The sequence below is a fragment of the Lissotriton helveticus genome, chromosome 11 (assembly GCF_964261635.1).
Source record: "Lissotriton helveticus chromosome 11, aLisHel1.1, whole genome shotgun sequence".
NCBI classification, from domain to species: Eukaryota; Metazoa; Chordata; class Amphibia; order Caudata; family Salamandridae; genus Lissotriton; species Lissotriton helveticus.
The window spans coordinates 942,112,657-942,136,146 of record NC_136072.1 but is presented as its reverse complement, the minus strand read 5'-3'; the positions used below and the strand labels follow the sequence as shown (position 1 = coordinate 942,136,146).

At 46.0% G+C, this 23,490-nt stretch overlaps 1 protein-coding gene across 1 annotated transcript in view; it reads right to left on the bottom strand.

The window, feature by feature from the left end:
- LOC144791350 (solute carrier family 2, facilitated glucose transporter member 11-like) overlaps positions 1-23,490 on the bottom strand; it is a 736,021-nt gene that overhangs the window by 23,386 nt on the left and 689,145 nt on the right. The window contains exon 11 of the mRNA XM_078666027.1: positions 8,178-8,305. Coding sequence (XP_078522153.1) covers positions 8,178-8,305 — 128 coding nt within the window. The remainder of the gene's footprint in view (positions 1-8,177; positions 8,306-23,490) is intronic.

Sequence of the window (23,490 nt, the reverse complement as noted above, 5' to 3'; positions counted from 1 at the left end):
AGAGAGTGGAGAGAGAAAGAGTGGAGAGACAGTGAAGAGAGAGTGGAGAGAGAGTGAGTGGAGAGAGAGAGTGGAGAGAGAAAGAGTGGAGAGACAGTGGAGAGACAGTGGAGAGAGAGACAGTGGAGAGACAGTGGAGAGAGAGAGAGTGGAGAGATAGTGGTGAGAGAGAGTGGATAGAGAGAGACTGTGGAGAGAGTGGAGAGAGAGAGAGTGGGGGGAGAGTAGAGACAGTGGAGAGACAGTGGAGAGATGCCGGAGAGAGATAGACAGTGGAGAGAGAGTGGAGAGAGAGTGGAGAGGGAGTGGAGAGATAGTGGAGAGAGAGTGGAGAGAGGGAGGGTGGAGAGAGAGAGTTGAGAGAGAGAGACAGTGGAGAGGTAGAGAGAGTGGAGAGGTAGAGAAAGTGGAGAGAGAGATAGTGGGGAGAGAGTAGAGGCAGTGGAGAGAGAGAGAGTGGAGAGAGAGTGGAGAGGGAGAGAGTGGAGAGAGAGTGGAAAGAGAGAGAGGAGAGTGGAGAGAGAGAGTGGAGAGAGAGAGAGTGGAGAGAGAGATAGGGGGAGAGAGTAGAGACAGTAGAGACAGTGGAAAGAGAGTGGAGAGAGAGTTGAGAGAGAGAGAGTGGACAGAGAGTGGAGATAGAGTGGAGAGAGAGAGTGGAGAGAGTGGATAGAGAGAGTGGAGAGAGAGAGTGGAGAGAGAGTGGAGAGATAGAGAGAGTGGAGAGAGAGAGAGAGAGAGAGTGGAGAGAATGGAGAGAAAGAGAGTGGAGAGAACGAGAGTGGAGAGACTGGAGAGAGAGAGAGTGGAGAGAGAGTAGAGACAGTGGAGAGACAGAGGAGAGACAGTAGGGAGAGAGTGGAGAGAGAGATAGTGGAGAGAGAGAGAGTGGAGAGAGAGAGAGTGGAGAGAGAGAGTGGAGAGAGGGGTGGAGAGAGTGGAGAGAGAGAGAGTGGGGAGAGAGTAGAGACAGTGGAGAGACAGTGGAGAGAGAGACAGTGGAGAGAGAGTCGAGAGAGATTTTGGGGAGAGTGGAGAAAGAGAGTATGGAGAGAGAGTGGAGAGAGAGAGTGGAGAGAGAGAGAGAGTGGAGAGAGAGAGAGTAGAGAGAGAGAGAGTGGAGAGAGAGAGTGAAGAGAGAGAGAGTGGAGAGAGAGAGAGTGTGTAGAGAGAGGGAGAGTGGAGAGAGAGAAGTGGAGAGAGAGGGGACTGGAGAGAGAGAGTGGAGAGAGAGAGGAGATAGTGGAGAGAGTGGAGAGAGAGAGTAGAGAGAGTGGAGAGGATGGAGAGAGAGAGTAGAGAGAGTGGAGAGGGTGGAGAGAGAGAGTGGAGAAAGAGAGCGGAGAGGTGGAGCGAGAGAGGGAGAGAGAGAGAGAGGAGAGAGAGAGAGAGTGGAGAGAGGAGAGAGAGAGTGGAGAGAGAGAGAAAGTAGAGAGAGTGGAGAGAGAGAGAAAGTAGAGAGAGTGGAGAGTGAGAGAGTAGAGAGAGTAGAGAGAGAGTAGAGAGAGTGGAGAGAGAGTGGACAGAGAGAGTGGAGAGAGAGAGTGGAGAGAGAGAGTGGAGAGAGAGTGGAGAGAGTGGAGAGAGAGAGGAGAGAGAGTAGAGAGAGACAGTAGAGAGAGACAGTGAAGAGAGAGGAGAGTGTGGGGAGAGAGTGGGAGAGAGTGGAGAGAGAGAGTGGAGAGAAGAGGGAAAGAGTGAGAGAGAGAGAGAGAGAGAGAGTGGAGAGAGAGTGGAGAGAGAGTGGTGAGAGAGTGGTGAGAGAGTGGTGAGAGAGTGGAGAGAGTGGAGAGAGAGTGGAGAGAGAGTGGAGAGAGAGTGAGAGAGTGGGAGAGAGAGAGAGAGAGTGTGAGAGAGAGTGGAGAGAGAGAGAGTGGAGAGAGAGAGTGGAGAGAGAGAGAGTGGAGAGTGAGAGAGTGGAGAGAGAGAGAGAGTGGAGAGAGAGAGTGGGGAGAGAGGAGAGAGAGTAGAGAGAGACAGTAGAGAGAGATGGAGAGAGAGAGATGGAGAGAGAGTGGAGAGAGAGAGAGTGGAGAGAGAGGGAAAGAGTGGAGAGAGAGTGAGAGAGTGGAGAGAGAGAGGGGAGAGAGAGAGTGGAGAGAGTGGAGAGAGTGGAGAGAGAGAGAGTGGAGAGAGAGAGAGTGGAGAGAGAGTGGTGAGAGAGAGAGTGGCGAGAGAGAGAATGGAGAGAGAGAGAGTGGGTAGAGAGTAGAGACAGTGGAGAGAGAGTGGAGAGAGAGTGGTGAGAGAGTGGAGAGAGAGTGGAGAGAGAGTGGAGAGAGAGTGGAGAGAGAGTGGAGAGAGAGGGGAGAGAGAGTGGGGAGAGAGTAGGGATAGAGAGTGGAGAGAGAGTGGAGAGAGAAAGAGTGGAGAGAGAGAGAGTGGAGAGAGCGAGAGAGAGAGTGGAGAGAGAGAGAATGGAGAGAGCGAGAGTGAAAAGAGTGGAGAGAGAGAGAGTGGAGAGAAAGAGAGTGGAGAGAGAGAGAGTGGAGAGAGAGAGTGGAGAGAGAGAGAGAGTGGAGAGAGAGAGAGAGAGTGGTGAGAGAGAGAGCGGAGAGAGAGTGGAGAGAGTGGAGAGAGAGTGGAGAGAGAGTGGAGAGAGTGGGGAGAGAGAGAGTGGAGAGAGAGAGTGGGGAGAGAGTAAAGACAGTGGAGAGACAGTGGAGAGACAGTAAAGAGACAGTGGGGAGAGAGTGGAGAGAGAGTGAGTGGAGAGAGAGAGTGGAGAGAGAGAGAGTGGAGAGAGAGTGGAGAGACAGTGGAGAGAGAGACAGTGGAGAGACAGTGGAGAGAGAGAGAGTGGAGAGAGAGTGGTGAGAGAGAGTGGAGAGAGAGAGACTGTGGAGAGAGTGGAGAGAGAGAGTGGGGGGAGAGTAGAGACAGTGGAGAGACAGTGGAGAGATGCCGGAGAGAGATAGACAGTGGAGAGAGAGTGGAGAGAGAGTGGAGAGGGAGTGGAGAGAGATTGGAGAGAGAGAGCGTGGAGAGAGAGAGTGGAGAGAGAGAGAGTGGAGAGAGAGAGTGGAGAGAGAGAGAGAGTGGAGAGAGAGAGAGAGTGTGGGAGAGAGTAGAGACAGTGGAGAGAGAGACAGTGGAGAGAGAGTGGAGGGAGATTTTGGGGAGAGTGGAGAAAGAGAGTGTGGAGAGAGAGTGGAGAGAGAGAGAGTGGAGAGAGAGAGAGTGGAGAGAGAGAGAGAGTAGAGAGAGAGAGAGTGGAGAGAGTGAAGAGAGAGAGAGTGGAGAGAGAGAGTGTGGGGAGAGAGTAGAGACAGTGGAGAGACAGTGGAGAGAGAGACAGTGGAGAGAGAGTGGAGAGAGATTTTGGGGAGAGTGGAGAAAGAGAGTGTGGAGAGAGAGTGGAGAGAGAGAGTGGAGAGATAGAGAGTGGAGAAAGAGAGAGAGAGTAGAGAGAGAGAGGAGAGAGAGAGAGAGTGAAGAGAGAGAGAGTGGAGAGAGAGAGAGTGTGTAGAGAGAGGGTGAGTGGAGAGAGAGAGAGAGAGTGGAGAGAGAGGGGGAGTGGAGAGAGAAAGGAGAGAGAGAGGAGATAGTGGAGAGAGTGGAGAGAGTGGAGAGAGAGAGTAGAGAGAGTGGAGAGGGTGGAGAGAGAGAGTAGAGAGAGTGGAGAGGGTGGAGAGAGAGAGTGGAGAGAGAGAGGGAGAGAGAGAGAGAGAGAGAGGAGAGAGAGAGAGTGGAGAGAGGAGAGAGAGAGTGGAGAGAGAGAGAAAGTAGAGAGAGTGGAGAGAGAGAGAAAGTAGAGAGAGTGGAGAGTGAGAGAGTAGAGAGAGTAGAGAGAGTAGAGAGAGAGAGTAGAGAGAGTGGAGAGAGAGTAGAGAGAGTGGAGAGAGAGTAGAGAGAGTGAAGGGAGAGTAGAGAGAGAGAAGGGAGAGAGAGAGTGGAGAGAGAGTAGAGAGAGTGAGAGACAGTGGAGAGGCAGTGGAGAGAGAGACAGAGGAGAGAGAGAGAGTGGAGAGAGAGTGGAGAGAGAGAGAGAGAGTGGAGAGAGAGACAGTGGAGAGACAGAGAGTGGAGAGTATAGAGAGAGTAGAGCGAGGAGATAGAGTAGAGAAAGGAGAGAGAGTGGATAGAGAGTGGAGAGAGAGTGGAGAGAGAGTAGAGAGAGTGTAGAGAGAGAATGGAGAGAGAGTAGAGAGAGAGAGAAGGGAGAGTGAGAGGCAGTGGAGAGAGAGACAGTGGAGAGAGAGACAGTGGAGAGAGAGTGGAGAGAGAGTAGAGAGAGAGTGGAGAGAGAGACAGTGGAGGGAGAGACAGTGGAGAGAGAGACAGTGGAGATAGAGTGGACAGAGTTGAGAGAGATAATGGAGAGAGAGAGAGAGAGTGGAGAGAGAGTAGAGACTGACTGACTCAGAGTCTGAATACTGACTGACAGAGAGGCTGACTGGCTGAGAAACTGACAGAGAGAGAGAGACTGACTGAGAGAGACTGACTGACTGACTGACAGACTGACAGAAAGAGAGAGCTAGAGAGACTGACAGAGAGAGAGAGACCGAATGACTGACAGACTGACAGAGAGAGAGAGAGAAACTGACAGACTGACTCACTGACAGAGAGAGACTGAATGACAGAGAGATAGAGACTGACTTACTGAGAGAGAGAGACTGACCCATTGAGAGAGAGAGAGAGAGAGAGACTGTGATGGAATTGGGGTCACAGTGTGTATGAAGCTATGCAATGCCTCTTAACATTGCTATTGTCTACTAATAAAAATGTATTATCAAAATGTGCTCTTTGTAGTTACATCTGCTTTTGAAATACTGCATTGTCGCTTTGTCTAATGTTTTAAAACGGAAACGAGAAGGAGCAGTGGATGCACTTTTGTCAAAACTGAACGATGAGTGGGCCCGATGTTGTATATCATGACAGGAGTCTGCATCAGGAAACCCACCTAAAATTGGGCAAACTTCCCTGGCGTACTGATGGCAGGGACCCTGTAATGAATGGACCACCACCTATGACAGCCTGCTGGCAGACTAAGCCCAACCTTTAACTCCACCATCCAGTGTTACTTATATCGGCTGTATTGGTGACAGTGGCGTAACAATCGCACCGTATCCCCTGCAGTATGGCGGGTCGCTGGCCTGAGAGCTCTAGACTGGCACGGAGGATGGGCGGGGGGGGGCCCTCCATGTAGTTTGCAGGGGGGCCCCCTCAAGTTTCGTTACGCCACTGCACCACAGATGTTCAGTCTGGTGCAGTTTACGTTTGGCCTTATGCAAATATTTGTTGAACCATGGAGTCAGTTTAGCTCTCTTGGTTATGTGCAGGACCACTGGATTTACTTAATTGTGTAGCCACAGTGTTTTTTGCATATTTGTAGATTTGTGACATTTCACACTATCAAGGGTGCCCCCTATGAGTTATTTTTAAGGTCTGGGAGAACGGGGGGAAACTACAATCATAAATCAACACAGAGAGCACCCACTGGAACTATATTGCTTTTATGTAGGCTGACTACAGCTCTGTGGGGCTACTCGCAATGAGTACATAATAAACATTCAAAAAAGTACAAATTTATACGTAAAGTTTATTTGTTAAAAATCATTATTTCATCATTTATATCAAAAAGAGTAAAATACATTCATTTTGTCTGTAGTTGCCTTACAAATGTTTTAATATAAATAGTCAACAATTTCATCTATTACAGAAACTCACCATTCACATTTCTTTTTACATGGACAATGCTATCTGTGTCATTCAGATACATATGTGAACCCCTATTTTTTTCCCCCACAGATTTCAAGACGTTCAGATCATGGAAACGACCCAGCATATCCACACGGTTCTGGTCCTTTTGTTTATCCACTTGCATCTGTCCTTTTCTTTGCCAAGTCAGCAGTGTTTTGAGAAAGTCTTTAGTGGCCACTAATCTGACCCTTTAGTGCATTCATGACACCTGAACGGAATCCTTCTTCTGCAATCCTTTTTGCCAAAGTGTCAGGATGAATTGGTGCACTATTATGGATATATATACTTTCAGTATGAGATGGGAAACTGATGTGGGAGCACACTGCTTCAACTCCCAGCAGGTTCGCCCCTAAGCATCAAGGTAGATGCAGTTCGCCAAGTGTGTATACTTGCAAAGTCTCTCGAGTGTTTCACCAGGTGGGTGCAGATTAGGCTGGCCATCTCTGGACACGTGTTTCTGGATTATTATCCGTCATCAGCAGAGATTAGGCATAAGATTATTTGTGGTTGCTGAGCAGGCTGCCGTATTCTTGGGTCACAGTACCTCTCCAGGCGCGCAGGTGCCCCTCCACGAGCTCGTCAGCTCAAAGCGGCTCGAGGGAGCCTTTAAACAGGAAACTAATGTGGGAGCACAATGCTTCACCTCCCAGCAGGTTTGCCCCTAAGCATCACGGTAGATGCAGTTCGCCAAGTGTGTATACTTGCAAAGTCTCTCGAGTGTTTCACCAGGTTGGTGCAGATTAGTGCTGGCCATCTCTGGACACGTGTTCCTCGAGAGACTTGAATTGCCTAATATTCGAGTTGCCTGGGTAATCATAGTTTCCATCTCTTTGATGACTTGCGTTCTTTTACTAATATTAAAGAATTTCATAAGTTAGTCATATGAGTGTTACAAGAAAGACAGAGAAAATTTGATCATATAATGGTTTGACCAAATACATGGTTGTTTGTTTACGTCCTTAACTTCTGAATGTAATGTCCAAACTAGATCACACGAATGGCCTTTAATACGGATAGGAGTATGTATACGTTGCTGAAAGACTAAGGAAGTCACAGACTCTATAAAATCCTTGCAATTGCAATCTACATTCTGTATATCTAGTCAAAAATGAAGTCTCCAATAATCATTCATTTTTTAAATTAGGTAGATAAGGGATATATTGTGCTTCAAACATTTGTTTGTTAAAGCCTGCCATATACAGTGGTGGCTGATACACAAGTAAACAGGCTAAAGTGCTGTTATTTTTTACTTTCATTTTAAACAATAAGCGATCTACATTTTCAATAAGTTTACAGAGCAGTTGACAAATGTGCAGATATTTGTTTATAATAGCAGCTACACCGCCTTCTAATGTTTATGTTTGCCCTATTCTTGTACAGGAGCAAATAACCGTCTGGAATTGCTTAAATTACTTTAGGCCCGGAATACTCCATTAACCAGGACTAAACCATCTAAAAGCAATGTCCCCAATACCCATAGTCTCCACATATTCTAACCAAATGTTTTGGGATATGGTGACGTAAGCTGCAGACAGTCTAGGAGAATGACCACAGCTTTGTTACCCTTATCCATTTTCAATTTGACAAATTCTGACACTTAATGCGATAATGCGACCTCCGGGCTATGTACAGGTCGGAAAGCAACCTGGTTCGCATGAAACTCTTGTTGCCTTCCAAAAGTTCCATCATTTGTTTTATTGACCATCTTTTTAAGGACCTTGACCATCATCGGAAGCAAAGAGATGGTTCTGAATTTTTTAAGGTTAGAAATATATGCCCTCTTTTGCTTGCTTCCAACAGCGAGGATCAGGACTTGAGTGTAATGATTGATTGAATAAATTATAAATGTCATTTTTTAAGCATAGGGCCACATTCATTAACATCCACGGAAGACAGGGGTCTAAAGACGAACCAGACAAGACCACTAAAATGCAGCTTAAGTATCTTCGAAATTGTACCACATGGGGTATAACACTGCTCCCTCCTGGATATATGTTTCCTAGAACAAATAAACAACTTCGACTGACATAATGTGTCATGCACCAGACAGCAACCTATCTTTCTGGTATCAGCAGTCATTATAATGCATGCCCATTACATGTCAGTGCAGTCTCTTAGGCGACTGTCTGCCTTCTCAAAGGGAAAATGGGTTTGGTGCAGTCTCCCAAATAAGATACTCCTGGTGACTACGGTTTGAACCTACTGCCTGCTACATTTTTCCAATTATAAATAAAAGTCACATATGTTATTTGATATTATTCATAAAATTACTTAGCATATTTATTGGAAATAACTGACAAAAGCTTGCATATAAATATTAATACCAAGCAGGCCTTTAACAGAATGATACTGAGAAAACAGACAAAAGCTAAAAAAAATATTTTAAAGAAAATAAAGTTAGATTCATACCACAAGGGAAATAAAAAACTATTTCTTGTTAAATTGTCATTTTATTAAAAAAGGTAAATACATACCACTATGAAAGGCATAAGCATCCCTATTATGAAAGAACTGATGCCTGACACACTCGCTCCAATAACTAGAGCTGCTGGGCGCGAAGGCTGTGTGAACAGTTCAGCCATCAAAGTGGCTGTAACACCACCTAGAAACGTAGAAAAAAAGATAACCTCAAAAATGGATTTCTACTACAGCTGTTAAATGTTCTTCGTTTTTCATGTAAATGGTTTATTATTATTAATATTTATCAAATCAATAAGAACTAGTCGGTCAAGAGGTGATAAGAAAATCTAAGTAGTGTGTTGTTTACCAAAAAAGGAAAGAAAGTTCTTCTTTCTTATGAAGCCCTCACCCACCAACCTAGTTGGTGGCATGCTTCATCATCAGGCCTACCTGGTGACACCGAGTGTGTCCCTGGTGTGCTACAACGCCTGTGTTACAGCGGAGCTGGTATTATCGAGTGTGCAGTGTAGGTGACGTGAGAGTGAGATTAAAAGCTGTCCAGTGGTCCCAATTACCCAGAAAGGATTAACTTTAATCTTTGGGCCTCTGGCATTAGTAAAAACAACGCAGCGGATGTAGGTGGAGTAGTTATTAGGAAACTCCTGCATCTAGTGGGTGGTCTACATGTTTCAGCCAGGCCTTTAATTTAAACTGGCTTTTTTCAGGACCTATAAACGTGAAAAAGTGCGCTCTATACACTGTATTGTGTATGGTTCGTAATATGTGTGGCACACGCTAAGGTGCCCTATGTGTAAGAAGGCAGTTCCTTCTCAAAGCATTCCTGTACACACAATCATAAAAAGACAAACACACAGATAGGTTATAGGCTTATTGGTTAAATCACATCACAGATTACCGTGGTGTACGTAGTAAAGACGGTAATGTCGGTAAAATAAGGGCGCAGTTTTGGCGTTGTGGCGATATTGAGTGTTAATTATCGAGGTATGCGCTATTGTGTGTGATAAAGCGCACAATGAGTGAGAATAGTATAAAGAGAGGGTTATTCTCACACTAGCGATTTGCTATAAATGCCCCATGAGATTCCAGCAGAGGTACTGGTACTGGGAAAAAAAAGGAGAGGAGGGCGTGGTCACCTTTTGTAAAACCTGTAAGGGAAAAAGGTCTTACACTGTTCGTGGTGGGAGAGCTGTGCCTCATGGTCTACTTACTACTTGAATGTCCAGACCTGTGGGAAGGCCTCTGTTGCTGCTTCGTATATCTGTGGTTACTGGACCCGTGAGATCTGGCTGTTAAGTACACACGAGGCTGCTCATCTGTGTCTCATGATCGGTTCCGTGTGAGTGTGGCGACGATATATTGACAACATATTCATGATATGGGAAGGCAACACAGACACCTTATCATCATTCCTGACATGACTTAACATAAGAGACCCATATCTCCAGTCCACTAGCACATCTATCCCTACTACACTGGCATTCAATATAACTGCTAAGGCTGGGACACTAACCACCAACACATATTACAAACCAACGGCCAGAAACTCCCTCCTTCCCTTTGACAGCTTCCACCCACGAGCCTTGAGGGAAAATCTTCCCTTCGGCCAATTTCTACAGATCCAAGTAAACTCTAACAAAATCGCAGACTACAATGAACAATCAACCAAACTTGCATCTACACTACAGGACCGTGGATACCCCTGGAAAATCATCAAGAAAACGAAGAAAAGAGCCCGCAATCAAAACCGCGAAGCTCTATTAGAAGACACAATACGGGAGCCAACTGGCCCACCTATGACCTGTGTCACCACCTACAATGGAGCCTCCAACAAAGTCTCCAACATTATCAGGAAGAACTGGCGCATTATAAACTCAGGAACCAGGAATTGGGACCTACCCCTGTTTGCCTACAAAAGAGGCAGCAGCCTTAAGGACAGATTGGTGTCCACCTGATCCAAGACCCCCCCAAAAATCCACCACGAACACAATCCTGAGGCCTCCCTAAAATCATGGGACATTACCCCTGCAATGACTGCAGTGTGCGCCACCTCACATGTTCATCAAAAACTCTCAAGTTGGAACCTGGCAAAACCTGGAAACAGTCACAGCACACTAATTGAAACTCATCCAATGTTGTATACTTAATCCAATGCTCGTGTGGTCTTCATTACATAGGCATGACAACGCGAAAAGTCAGGACACGAATAGTGGAACAAAGAAGCACAATTGGATGCAAAAAGAACATCAATCACCTTACTGACCACTACCTAAAACATGGTCATACAGCAAACGAAATGTCATTGAACAATTTGATCACACCAACCAGAATAATGAAAGATTCTTGCTCACCAAAGAACAGCAATGGATTTACCGTCTTTCCACCCAACACAATGGATTAAATGGCTCCATCCTTTGGCACAGCAATAATGCATAAGCTGACATTCTGAACTACCCGCTCTGTCCCTCACCACCCTAGGGTCACCACCAGTACCGTTATCTAGAGACACGTCAGCCACTCTGTCTAAACGATAGGGCCCCACTACCTAAGAGTCCAATAACTATATGCGCTACCCCGGGCTTGTGACCACAGTACACTTTGGAGCGAGAGCCCCACCTCATCTGGCTTAAACACCTACAAAACCTAGTGCCAGTTTTCTAAGAGGGACCTTTTTTGATCTCTTGGATGCCCCGCGTAACCGCGCTCTGCGTCACAACCACTCTGTTGCCCCTTACCTTTTTGTTACTTCTTATCCCAGCGTGGACAGCTTTGGCCTCACATACACTCCGAATCAGAGACTATTTTTTGGGGATTGTAAACACAATACAGGCCACATGGAGCACGAGGCTTTTCTCTCCCCACACTTGCCCGTAATAATAACATTAATCCTACTAAGCATACTCGGCTTTTTGCATTCATCCACCACATCTTCGTTACCATGAGGAAACATTCACTCCAGGTGTCTCGGTCTCTGTGACGACCGACCGCCTGCACGTCACTCAGCACACTCAGTCTGTTGTCTTTGTCTTCTCTTCCCATAGACGCTACTCACGCGGCACCAATCATGAGACACAGCGGAGCAGCCTCGTGTGTACTTATACAGCCAGATCTCACGGGTCCAGTATCAATGAAGATCCGAAGCAGCAACAGAGGTCTTCACACAGGTTCTGAACATTCAAGTAGTAAGTAGACCACGAGGCACAGCTCTCCTGCCACAAACAGGGTAAGACCTTTTTCCCTTACAGGTTTTACAAAAGGCGACCACGCCCTCCTCTCCTTTTTCTTCACAGTGCCTGTACCTCTGCCGGATTCTTATGGGGCATTTGTAGCAAATCGCTAGTGTGAGAATAACCCTCTCTTTATACTATTCTCACTCATTGTGCGCTTTATCACACACAATAGCGCACACCTTGATAATTAACACTCAATATCGCCACAACGCTACCACTGCGCCCTTATTTTACCAACTTTACCATAAACACCACGGTAATCTGTGATGTGATTTAACCAATGAGCCTATAACCTATCTGTGTGTTTGTCTTTTTATGTTTGTGTGTACAGGAATGCTTTGAGAAGAAACTGCCTTCTTACACATAGGGCACCTTAGTGTGTGCCACAAATATTACTATCCATACACAATACAGAGTATAGATTGCACTTTTTCACGTTTCTAGGTCCTGAAGAAAGCCAGTTTATATTAAAGTCCTGGCTGAAATATGTAGACCACCCACTGGATGCAGGAGTTCCCTAATCACCACTCCACCTACATCCGCTGCCTTGTTTTTATTGCTGCCAGAGGCCCAAAGATTAAAGTTAATCTCTTCTGTGTAATTGGAACCATTGGACAGCTTTTAATCTCACTCTTATGTCACCTACACTGCACATTCGGTAAGTATACCAGCTCTGCTGTAGCAGAGGCGTTGTAGCACACCAGAGACACACTCAGTGTCACTAGGTGGGCCCGATGATGAAGCATGCCACCAACTAGGTTGGTGGGTGAGGGCTTCATGAGAAAGAAGAACTTTCTTTCCTTTTTTGGTAAACAACACACTACTTAGAGTTTCTTATCACGTCTTGACAGACTAGTTCTTATTGATTTAATATGTAACCTAGGGGATATGGACTAGTTCTCAAAATCCTCACTCTCCCATTGATACCCTTACATTATTATTATTAATGAAATATATTTAAACCAGAGGCACACACACACATACATATAAGTTCACTGAAATAAAACACGGTTATAGAGGAGTTATATATTGTACTATAACATCAAACACCCTATGAAATTTGCAAGTCATGGTTAGGACCACCAGCCATCACTTGCACAACCGACATGCAAACCATAACTTAAACACCAAATTCAGTCCTCAAGACCTCAACCACTTGGTGTGACAGATGAAATTACAACTGTCTTAAATAATCACATTACTCTTAACCCTATGAAGGCTTTATTACTTTATTTCGATTTTAAAAATCACAAAAGTCAGCACGATATATATAAAAATACAGAATACAAAATCGGGGGATTAATCAGAGAGCATTACATCGCACTATTCCAATACACAAGCCTGTGAGCAGAGTCCCAAAATAATCATTTAAAACTATAAATATTATAAGACATAAATAAAAACCTTCCTTTTCTGTAGACCAGAAGCAGTTCATAGTTAGAAATACATCAAGAGATTAAAACGACAATTAAAAATATGTACAAATCCAAATAGACACATAATAAAGATTACAGGGACTTTCCTTCAACCCAACGAGTGACCCACACACGGCCCAGGAACTTGGCTAGGGCGATCACATAGGGGCCGTCCACAGCAGATTTAAATAGTCTACATGCCTCACTGTGATCCCTAGTCCCCATCGAGATGCAGATGGGTTTAATCCAATAGCGTCTCAAATTGTAGTAAGCTGGGCATGCAAATAAAATGTGGGCCACCGTTTATACCCTATCTGGGCAGAATGGGCATTTACTATTGCTATTTGAAGACCCGAGCCATTTAGAACTAAAGGCCTTGGTTGGTAGGCTGCCAACTCTGAATTGGTGAAAAAACTTGCGGTCACGAGTAGAAGTAATTAGGTCCCAATATTGCTCGAATCGAAGTTCCGACTTTAAATATAAGAAGGTGCTAGAGAGAGTGGGGCTACTGGTAGATGCAAACTGGCAAGTATAGATCCAGTTCCAGTATAACGTCTTGAACTCTTTTTTTGTGGGAAATACACTTCCCTCAGGGTGAGACCACAGCCGAACCAAACCCAGCTCAGTAAGGGTAGATTTGATGGCCCTAAACCACTCAATTTTGTTGTGCACATCCAAATCACAAATCTCCTGGGCCGCCAATGCATAGGAGATTAATTCCGGGGTCACCCAAAGTCTTCTCCAATATAAGACTGCTCTAAGTCGGGCGACATCTCTTAATGTGTGACAACCCAGGTCAAAATAAAGCGGGATTAGGGGGGTAGATTGCAGCAAACCAGTTACAGATCTTAGGAATTTGTTTTGGCTTACTACTAGTGCATCTAAGTTCACATGCGCTTACAACTCGGAACCATACAAAATGGCCGCACTAACTTTAGAATTATATATCTGGAGAACTGGAGCCACCGGTTTGGTGTGGGAACGATTAAATTCCCTAATTAACGCCCCCGAAAGTTGGGCGTGTTTAACCAGTAAACAATCAATTTGGGGTTTCCAGCTCATCTTTTTATCTAGTATTATTCCAAGATATGTAAATGTCTCCGTTAGTTCCAGTGGACCTTCCGGCATCCTTACTGCACCGGTAGATTTTGAAGAGTTTTGGAGGACCATAAACTTGGTTTTGTCAACATTGACCACAAGGTCATGGTCCTCACAGAACTCCTCAAAGCAAGACAGGGCACGTTGGAGACCCTGTCTTGTTTTTGATACAATAAGAGTATCGTCGGCAAACATCAGGAGAGGTATCTTTTTCCCACCTAAACTTGGGGCGTCCGTTGGATAATCTTCATAATATTTCAGAACCCCGTTTATGTAGATGGAGAATAGGGTGGGTGCAAGGACGCACCCCTGCCTAACCCCCTATTCAACAGAAAATTTGTCTGTAGTATGACCGGCCAAATCCCACCTAACCTGAGCATAGTTATCAGTATGTAGTTTAATTATAAACGACAAGATTTCCAGGGGTATACCCAGCTTTAACAGACTATGTCACATTTTGGGGCGAGGAACTAGGTCGAAAGCGGATCTTAGATCCACAAATGCTGCGTAAATAGCACCTTTCCCCAGAGTAACAGTGCGCCAGTAGAATAAACCTTAGCACCTGGTCCACTGTACTAATACTTTGTCTGAAACCAGCTTGAAGGTCTGATAAGATGTGACAGTCATCCAACCCTGTCTGTAATCGCCCCAGTATCACTCTAGCTACCACTTTTTGGATACAATTAATCAAACTGATCGGTCTATAGTTTCCTGTCAGTGACCGATCCCCTTTTTTAAAAATTGGGAGAATAACAGCACCAGCCCAAGAACTAGGAACCGCACCCCCTTGATCCATGGCATTGATTAGAAGTTGGATATATTGAGTCCACGGGGCCGGGTCTTGGAGAAAAAGATCTGCAGGAATGCAATCTAGACCCGGCGCCCTCCCTTTTGGAACTTTGAGCAATGCAACTTCTACTTCCTTGCTAGAAATACTAAGTGGGGGTTGACAATGGTATCACAAAAGTGTCCTGAGAACCCGGGTTATTTGCAAATTGGCTTTTTAAATGTGAAACCCACAGGTCCGGCACCACATGATTAGTGGGAGCTTTGGCAGGAGCCCCGCTCCCCCATTTCACCAGATGCCAAAATTGTGACATGTCCCTACCAGAGCAGGCATTTCAGAGTTCCATCCAATGTGCCTCGTCCCAATCTCGTTGTGCCTTGCGTTTGGATAACTTATAGCCCTGCCGCTGTTCTCTTATCCGAGCCTGATTCTTACTCCTTATTGCAGGGCTAGTAATTTGTAAGCAGCACAACAGTCTGAATTGTACCACGGTGCTGCTGTACTCCTGACAGGAGCAGGGCCTTTTATGTTATGTGTAATGAGAAAATCCTTAAGTTGATTAAAAAGATGCTCATGTGTATTTGCAGCTCGGTCCCTAGACAGCCCAGTTGCAACCTCAGCCTGGAGGGTAGTAGTGTGATTTACTAGCAGAGAATTCATTGCTTGCAGCTTAGTCGGGTCTAATACTACCTTACAACATTTAAGACGTCTGGTGTCGTTTCCTCAAATGGGCCTCTTGGTTATCAAGTCTATTAAGCTGAGCTTCTGAAATATTAGAGGCGGCATCCCGCATAGACACTACAAGGGGATTATGGTCGCTCTCAGGCCGGGAAACAACCACCATATCAATCAAATCTGGCCATAATTCTAAATTAACCAGAAGGTAGTCTATCCAACTGGAGCGATCCCTTGTGCTAAATGTTGCAGCTCCCTGCTTATCAGACTTCGTGCAGCCGTTGGCCACTCTTAAACTATGTTCTAGGGACAGAGCTTTTAACTGGAGCGCTGCTCTAGTCCACTTTTTAATAGGAGTGATGTCCAGTGAGGGAATTAGCCACTGGGCATCCTCCTCCTGGCTAAAATTGGAATCCTCACAGACTAGTGGTTTGAAAGTGCAATTAAAATCCCCTGCGATTATGATATTGCTGGACCCTTTGAGGTGAGTTAAAAAGACATCTAGTACCTCTACTGTGTCAGACATCTTCCCGCCTTGTAAACCCCTCGCGTAGACATTAATAAGAAGAGTATCCCGAGTGTTGCCATGGGATAGCTTGAGGGTGAGAATATCCAAAGAATCAATTATAATCTCCTCAAGATGGTATGGGAGGGACTGCCTAATCCAAATTAACAACCCACCCTTCGGTCTGCCCCTTTCTCCCTGTACAGCGGGCTTAAAAAAATTAGAATATCCCTCAAGAAACACCTTGTCCACTGCCCATGTTTCTTGTAGGAATATGATATCATATTCTTCAATGAAGGTGGTCCACTCCGTAGAAAATGATTTACTTGTAAGCCCTGCCACGTTCCAGGACACTACTTTTAGGACTGCAGATGGCATCGTAGGTAAACTTTGTGTGGGACAAGTGGCGATGTTTAACAGAGGAGGTGGTATAACATTAATACTGGGAGAACTTATTCTAACCAAATATAAAACACCGGACTTCAGTGTAACCTTACTACCCAAACTGAGACTTTGGCATACATTGGAATCCCTACCACAGGTACTAAGTACCTCATGACCTCTATATGCATTAAACCATCGTCGAGAATCATTGGTTGGCTCGGACGCTATACCCAGTCAGTCAATGTCCTCCAAGTTGGTGAATGAGTCAAATCTGTTCTATCTACCCCCTTTTGTACCGCTTTTGGCCGCCATAAGTGTGGCAGGGTATGCTCAGACATGAGTCCCTTGCTCACTTTGCCACTGGATTCAAGCAAGCCGGGCTGAAGACGGCTGGAATGCCAGAAACCGGTCCTCGGAAGCTTGTTTCCGGTCCAGGGAAGACATGGCTTGGCAGTTCAGGCTGAATTGTTCCCATGAGGCACAGGGTCAGACTGATTTGAATATAGCCAGGTCTGAACTGGGGTGGCAGAGTGGGCTAAAGAACGGTGATGGATTGGGCCCGGATCTTTTGACTGGGTGTGGGTGTTTGGTTGGTTCGGATGCTCCGTCCATGGCCACCCCCTTTTGTACCGCTTTTGGCCGCCATAAGTGTGGCAGGGTATGCTCAGACGTGAGTCCCTTGCTCACTTTGCCACTGGATTCAAGCAAGCCGGGCTAAAGACAGCTGGAATGCCAGAAACCGGTCCTCGGAAGCTTGTTTCCGGTCCAGGGAAGACATGGCTTGGCAGTTCGGGCTGAACTGTTCCCATGAGGCACAGGGTCAGACTGATTTGCATATAGCCATGTCTGAACTGGGGTGGCAGAGTGGGCTAAAGAACGGTGATGGATTGGGTCTGGATCTTTTGACTGGGTGTGGGTGTTTGGTTGGTTCGGATGCTCCGTCCATCGACACCCCCTTTTGTACTGCTTTTGGCCGCCATAAGTGCGGCAGGGTATGCTCAGACGTGAGTCCCTTGCTCACTTTGCCACTGGATTCAAGCAAGCCGGGCTGAAGACGGCTGGAATGCCAGAAACCGGTCCTCGGAAGCTTGTTTCCGGTCCAGGGAAGAAATGGCTTGGCAGTTCGGGCTGAACTGTTCCCATGAGGCACAGGGTCAGACTGATTTGCATATAGCCATGTCTGAACTGGGGTGGCAGAGTGGGGTAAAGAACGGTGATGGATTGGGCCCGGAGGTGTGGGTGTTTGGTTGGTTCGGATGCTCCGTCCATCGCCACCCCCTTTTGTACCGCTTTTGGCCGCCATAAGTGTGGCAGGGAATGCTCAGACGTGAGTCCCTTGCTCACTTTGCCACTGGATTCAAGCAAGCCGGGCTGAAGACGGCTGGAATGCCAGAAACCGGTCCTTAAAAGCTTGTTTCCGGTCCAGGGAAGACATGGCTTGGCAGTTCGGGCTGAACTGTTCCCATGAGGCACAGGGTCAGACTGATTTGCATATAGCCATGTCTGAACTGGGGTGGCAGAGTGGGCTAAAGAACGGTGATGGATTGGGCCCGGATCTTTTGACTGGGTGTGGATGTTTGGTTGGTTCGGATGCTCCGTCCATCGCCACCCCCTTTTGTACCCCTGAACATATTACCTGGCTTGAATTTAAAACTAATTATTGCACATTATACCCATTTTTATTTTGAAAATACATTTTATTGCGTAAACAGCACCAGGGTCAACATATGACACATTATACATTCAATTATCCTATATGTCCTCATTAAAGCCCCCAACTAACCCCACAAATAACCCTCCCCCGCTGCTGTTGGTGTGGGTATTTCAAGCATATATTAATATTAGGGAGGTTTATAAAGCGCCTGGTTACGCACACCGGCGGCGTGTCCGCGCGCTATGGTAAGTGGGAGTAGCAGAGTCATAGCAGCAGACGGAGCCAGTCTACTGGACAAACAGGTGAGTTTTGAGCTTTCCCCTAAATCTGGACTCTGATGATTCCAGGCGGAGTTCCAACGGGAGCCTGTTCCAGCTTCTCGCTGCTAGAAACCGGAAGGACCTGCCTCCCATATGTGCCTTTTTTTTTACTTTTGTAATTTTTTGTAGCCCCGAGCCCGAGGATCTCAAGGCTCGGGCTGGCTCATAGGGAGTAATAAGGTCCTGTAATGGTTTCGGTGCCTTGCCGCCTACAATACGATGGCACATGCACAGAGCTTTAAACTCAATTCTGCTTCTCACTGGAAGCCAATGAAGTGCCTGCAGCGCTGCCTTTGAGGCAGATCTTCTAGGTAGCCGCAAAACCAAGTGAGACGCAGCATTTTGTAACACCTGTAGGCGGTCAAGGCTCTTTCCCGTGGCACCCAAGTAAAGAAGATTGCCATAGTCCAATCGTGCAGTGATAAGGGCATGCACCAGCGTCTTTCGAGCCTCCGTAGGGAGAAGCTCGAGAATCTTTCGCAGGCCTTTCAGGACGCCCAAGCATACCCCCACCACCCGACTAATCTGCGACTCAAATGTTAATTCAGCATCGAGCCAAACGCCCAGGTTTTTGGCTTCCTGGCATGGAGTAGGGGCCGACCCCAGACAAGACGGCCACCATGCCGACGACCATACCGACGGGCCCCCCCTACCACGAGCACTTCAGTCTTGCTACCATTCAGCCTCAGACAGTTGGTTGACAGCTAGGATGCAAGCTCCTGCATGCATGATCTGAACCTGTCAGCATCAAGACCGGGCGCACGCGATAGGGACCATATTACAATGGTAAGGAGAAACCTAATGGATCAATACTCATCTGCAGCTGCATTCAATGGAACTCAATACAGTACTCATCCTCCCTAGTCTTCATCTTCCACGGAGAATTCCTTAGCGCTTACACTAATGCCTCCCATGCCCGTGCCATCTCTAAACTCTTTTCATTTGCTGTATGAGTGGCCTGCCTAAGTCTGACAGTACTCTCACTGCGGGCCCATTTATATAATTCAGTTGTCCATCTCCTACTAGATGGACCCTCCCTCGACTTCCAGTGCCAGGTTATTTCCCTCTGGGCTAGGATTAGGCCTAAGTCAATGAACTTGCTAGTAATTTTTGTTTTAGTCGTGTGAGGAAACCAGAGCAACAGACACGTTGCCATGTCATACTCCACTTGCCTGTCAGTAACTTCATTAAGGAGCGCCCCCACCTCAGACCAGTACTGCCCCAGCTTTGGACAATCCCACATCATATGGTCCAGTTCCGCTTCAGGCGTCAAGCATCTAGGGCATGCTGCGTCCTGCACGTGGAAATACTTCCTGATCTTCCCCGGAGTGAGGTATGCTCTTATGTACTATTAAAAAGTGTACATGCTGGAACCTAGCATTTCTACTCCCTTTCCATGTCCTCCTCAGGATATGGCCCCATGCCGTGTCCGTTATGGGTCGCCCAACACTCTCGTCCCATTTCAATTTCAATGCTGTCAGTGGTGCTAAGCCCTCGATTAACATTCTAGAATGTAGGCAAGTGACCGCTTTGAAGGTTCCCGCCGCCATTACTACGTACTGGCAAGCCATGGTGGTCAGTGGCTCCGTCTGCCCTGTCTTCCAGTGTTTCCGTATCACCGTTGTGACAGCCGCGTGCAAGAGGAAACTCCCATCAGGAAGGCCAAACTGGTCTTGCAACAGCCGAAATGGCAATAACTCACCATCAGTATAGAGGTCGCCTATCATCTGAATTCCTAACTCTTCCCAGTCCATGAGCGAGGACCAGTCCCCTCCGTGCGGCAACGCTGTTACCATACCCAGAGGAATTTCTGGTGCGTACGGATGTGCTACCCCGGCTCTCCGTTGGCTTCTGTTCCAACATAATCGCAGAGTCTTCCCCTCCAATTTTAAATCCCGTACGTCCAGCTTCTGCTGCATGATTATATACGAGAGGACATGCCTCTGTATCCCAGCCCATCGGGCCAGGTCAGGGCCCCTGAACTCCACTTCGAAATTTTGGGTAAGGATCTGCAGTTGCGCTGCCAAATAATAAAGTTCGAAATTAGGAACTGCCATTCCCCCTTCTGTTTTAGGCCTCATCAGCGTAGTTAATGCTACCCGTTGCCGTCCATGCCCCCATAGAAATTCCGTGGTCAGCGTTCTTAATTCCTGAAATATTCGCTGAGGGATCCATATCGGCAGCGTTCGGAAATAGTAGAGCAGCCGAGGCAAAGCCACCATTTTGAGCAGTGCCACTCTCCCCACTATCGAAAGAGGGAGAGTAGCCCAGAATGGAATAAAACCTCTCAGGGCTCTTATACAGCGTCCTATGTTCCCTTATAGCATGTGGTCAACTCCATGAATTGCACATTATACTCATGATGTATTTGTTTATGCAGATGTATTATTTTGGGGTGGTTAGTTTGGAAAAGTTTTCTGCAAAGTACACCCAATACCTGGCACTGAGTGGAATTAAAATATCTGAGTTTACCTTTCATGAATAAATTGTGATACTACAATGGACATTGGTGACCACCAATACATTTATATGATTAAGTGGCTTCAGTCTTCTCCAGCTAATTATGGACATATGACATTTGTCACTTATGACGTATAATTTGCAGAACTCACAAAACCTGTTCTTTTAGCTGAAATGGATGAAAGTACTACTGACAGAGAATATACTGCATAATCTGCCTTTCTTACTGCTTAATTTATATAACATTGTCACATCATCCCAGTGGCCCTAACAGTGGTAGGCTCTGGAGAGAGATTATCTACCTATCAATATATGTGTGAATTTATATTACCTATTGTAGCGATTGCCCCGTCCAGGGGGCGGGGTACAGGTCAGCATGGAAAGTCCCGTCGCTGGTGTGTGCCTGGGAGTGTGTGCAGGACAGGCCGAACGAACTACAAGAACCAGCATGCCAAGGGTCAAATCAGCGGAGTCACGGGACCTAGCACATTTAAGCACCTCCCTTCCTCCAGAAGGGTGCTTGTCAATCAATCCGGAGGTTGTAGGAATGGCGGATGGTGTTCCCCGCCGGATTTCAGCTAGAAGCCTGAAGACTGCAGAAGAGCCGAAGACGTCTTGAAACCTGCTGCCTGCATTACCGATAGTACTGAGGCGATTGGAAGCGGGCTCGCTTCCGTTGTAAAAACCTGTGTTCGTGTGGTACCATAGTCAGTTAGGGAATTATTTGGTGCCGTGCTACTGACAGTGTCTGGACCCTGTTTGTTCCCTGTAGGACTCTGTGGGGGGAACTCGTCTGCAGTTAAGACGGGGATTTGCCTCCATTTAGTGCGCTACTCTCCAGAGAGGGATTCTGGGAGACGTAGTTTCCTGTGATGTACCGAACGGGATTATTTTGAGAAAGAGACAGAGACTCTTTTTTTCTTTGTGGTTGATTACCCTTACACTTCCTTGGATAACGTCCGTGTTCGGCTTGTGCAGTAACAGCCGTCACGGTCTATGTACTTTTACCGCTGCAGGCAACGGTCCGGGACTCCATAGCTAAAGGGAAGTCAACCATTCTCTGGACTCATTCATACCTGAGCAGTCAGAGGGCTTTCTGTCCCGCAGGAGTTTCGTTGTTTGTTTTTCCTAACCAGCCTGGGTGGTGTGTGATTCTGGTAAGTTTCAGAACCCTAGGGGGGTTAGTGGTATTCATAGGCACAGCAGGAGTGGTGATAACAATATTCCTTACTCTTCCTTGAACAGGTGGGGTGCCCTTGTCTATTCTCTACCGCCACTTGACCAGACCCAGAGGGATCCTCAAGATTCACCACTACCTGTTTTTTATTTTATCCAATTACCCTTTCCCTGCTGGGTATGTGTTCACACAGTGAGTGATCCTTCGCTGTGGGATCCGTAGCTGGTAGGGACTGGAGTACTTAGCGTCAGACGTCGTTTCTGCCGGACATCCTGAGCAAAGGTTAGTGGCGAATATATGCTTGCGCTGCTGCCAATCCACGACACCTATTGGCGGTTGCCAGTAGGTAGTTATAGTTTGGACCTTGTTTCTATTCAAAAAGCATTTTTCTTTTGCTAATACCTTTGGTGTAGTTTGACAAATCTTTGCGGAAGTTTCAAAACTAATGAGGCGGTCAGGTCAGCTCTAGTATTGAAAGTTTTGGGATGATTCGTCAAGCGGGCCAAAATGGGGGGGTCCAAAAATGTGTTTTTTCCATGTTAATTTAAAGAGGAACATTTTGGGACAGCTACGTTTGAACTGCTGAACGGAATTACACCAAATTTGACAAAAAGGTGGCTCTTTGTCCAGAAAGCACTCTTTTTGTTAAATGGTGTAAATCTGTTCAGTAGTTGCTGAGAAATTTTAACATTTCTCAGATATCCAAAGTTCAAAGGTTCAAAATTACTTTACTCAGATAAGACCATATCCATTAAAGCACAATCACATTACAACAAGGTGGAAAATATGTTAAAAACACCTACAGCAAGTTTCTAAAAGGAGATTACACTTTTCAAAATACCCACTAAAAACAAAAACAAAAACACATTCTTCATAAGTTACACATCGTTATGCGAGCCCATACAACAGTTCTCAAAAAAGTGCCAACTCGAAAAACGAACTCCTCATCTTCGAGTTTAAGTATGTTCTTATATGCATCTTCTGAGTGTATGGGCTAAGTTGTTTTTTAAACGGTATTAAATGTCATTTTGCATATTTTATATAAAACTTACAGAAGAATAAACATTTTTAAATTGTTTGACTACTCCGACAGTCGCATGGACATGGCAAAGAATCTAGGTTAGCATTGTACCAAAGGGGAAAGCAGAGCAGGAATTTTACAGTACCAGCCCTTAAACGGAAAAGAAGTCCTCTCTCCCAATAACATATATGTTTTGTGAGGAGATAACTAGGCGGCAAGTCAAGGTGTGCTCGATGGTCATAAAGTTTTCAACAGTGGATTTCTTAGACTCCCTCTCCAGTCTTGCCTTGCTATAAAGTATGTACAATGCTGTCCTAAGGTTTTTTTATGTACAGTCCCAGTTTTGTTTGGACTTAAAAAGCCATAATTAACACTACTTAGACTCTGGCTCACTGCGGCAAGCCAGGGTAATACCCATTCCCTTCTCACAATTGAGGCAGTCTACTATCATCTCTCTTGTGATGGATGTTGCTGGATTTTTCCATATAACTAGCCAAAATAAAGCAGGACAAGCCATTATAAAATCCTCAATGTAGTGTAATTTCAATTCACTGTGGCAAACATATTGAGGGGTGGATTTCTGTACGGATCACTTAAACAATATCGATGTCAAAAATATAGAACTACAAGAATATCGAGTAAG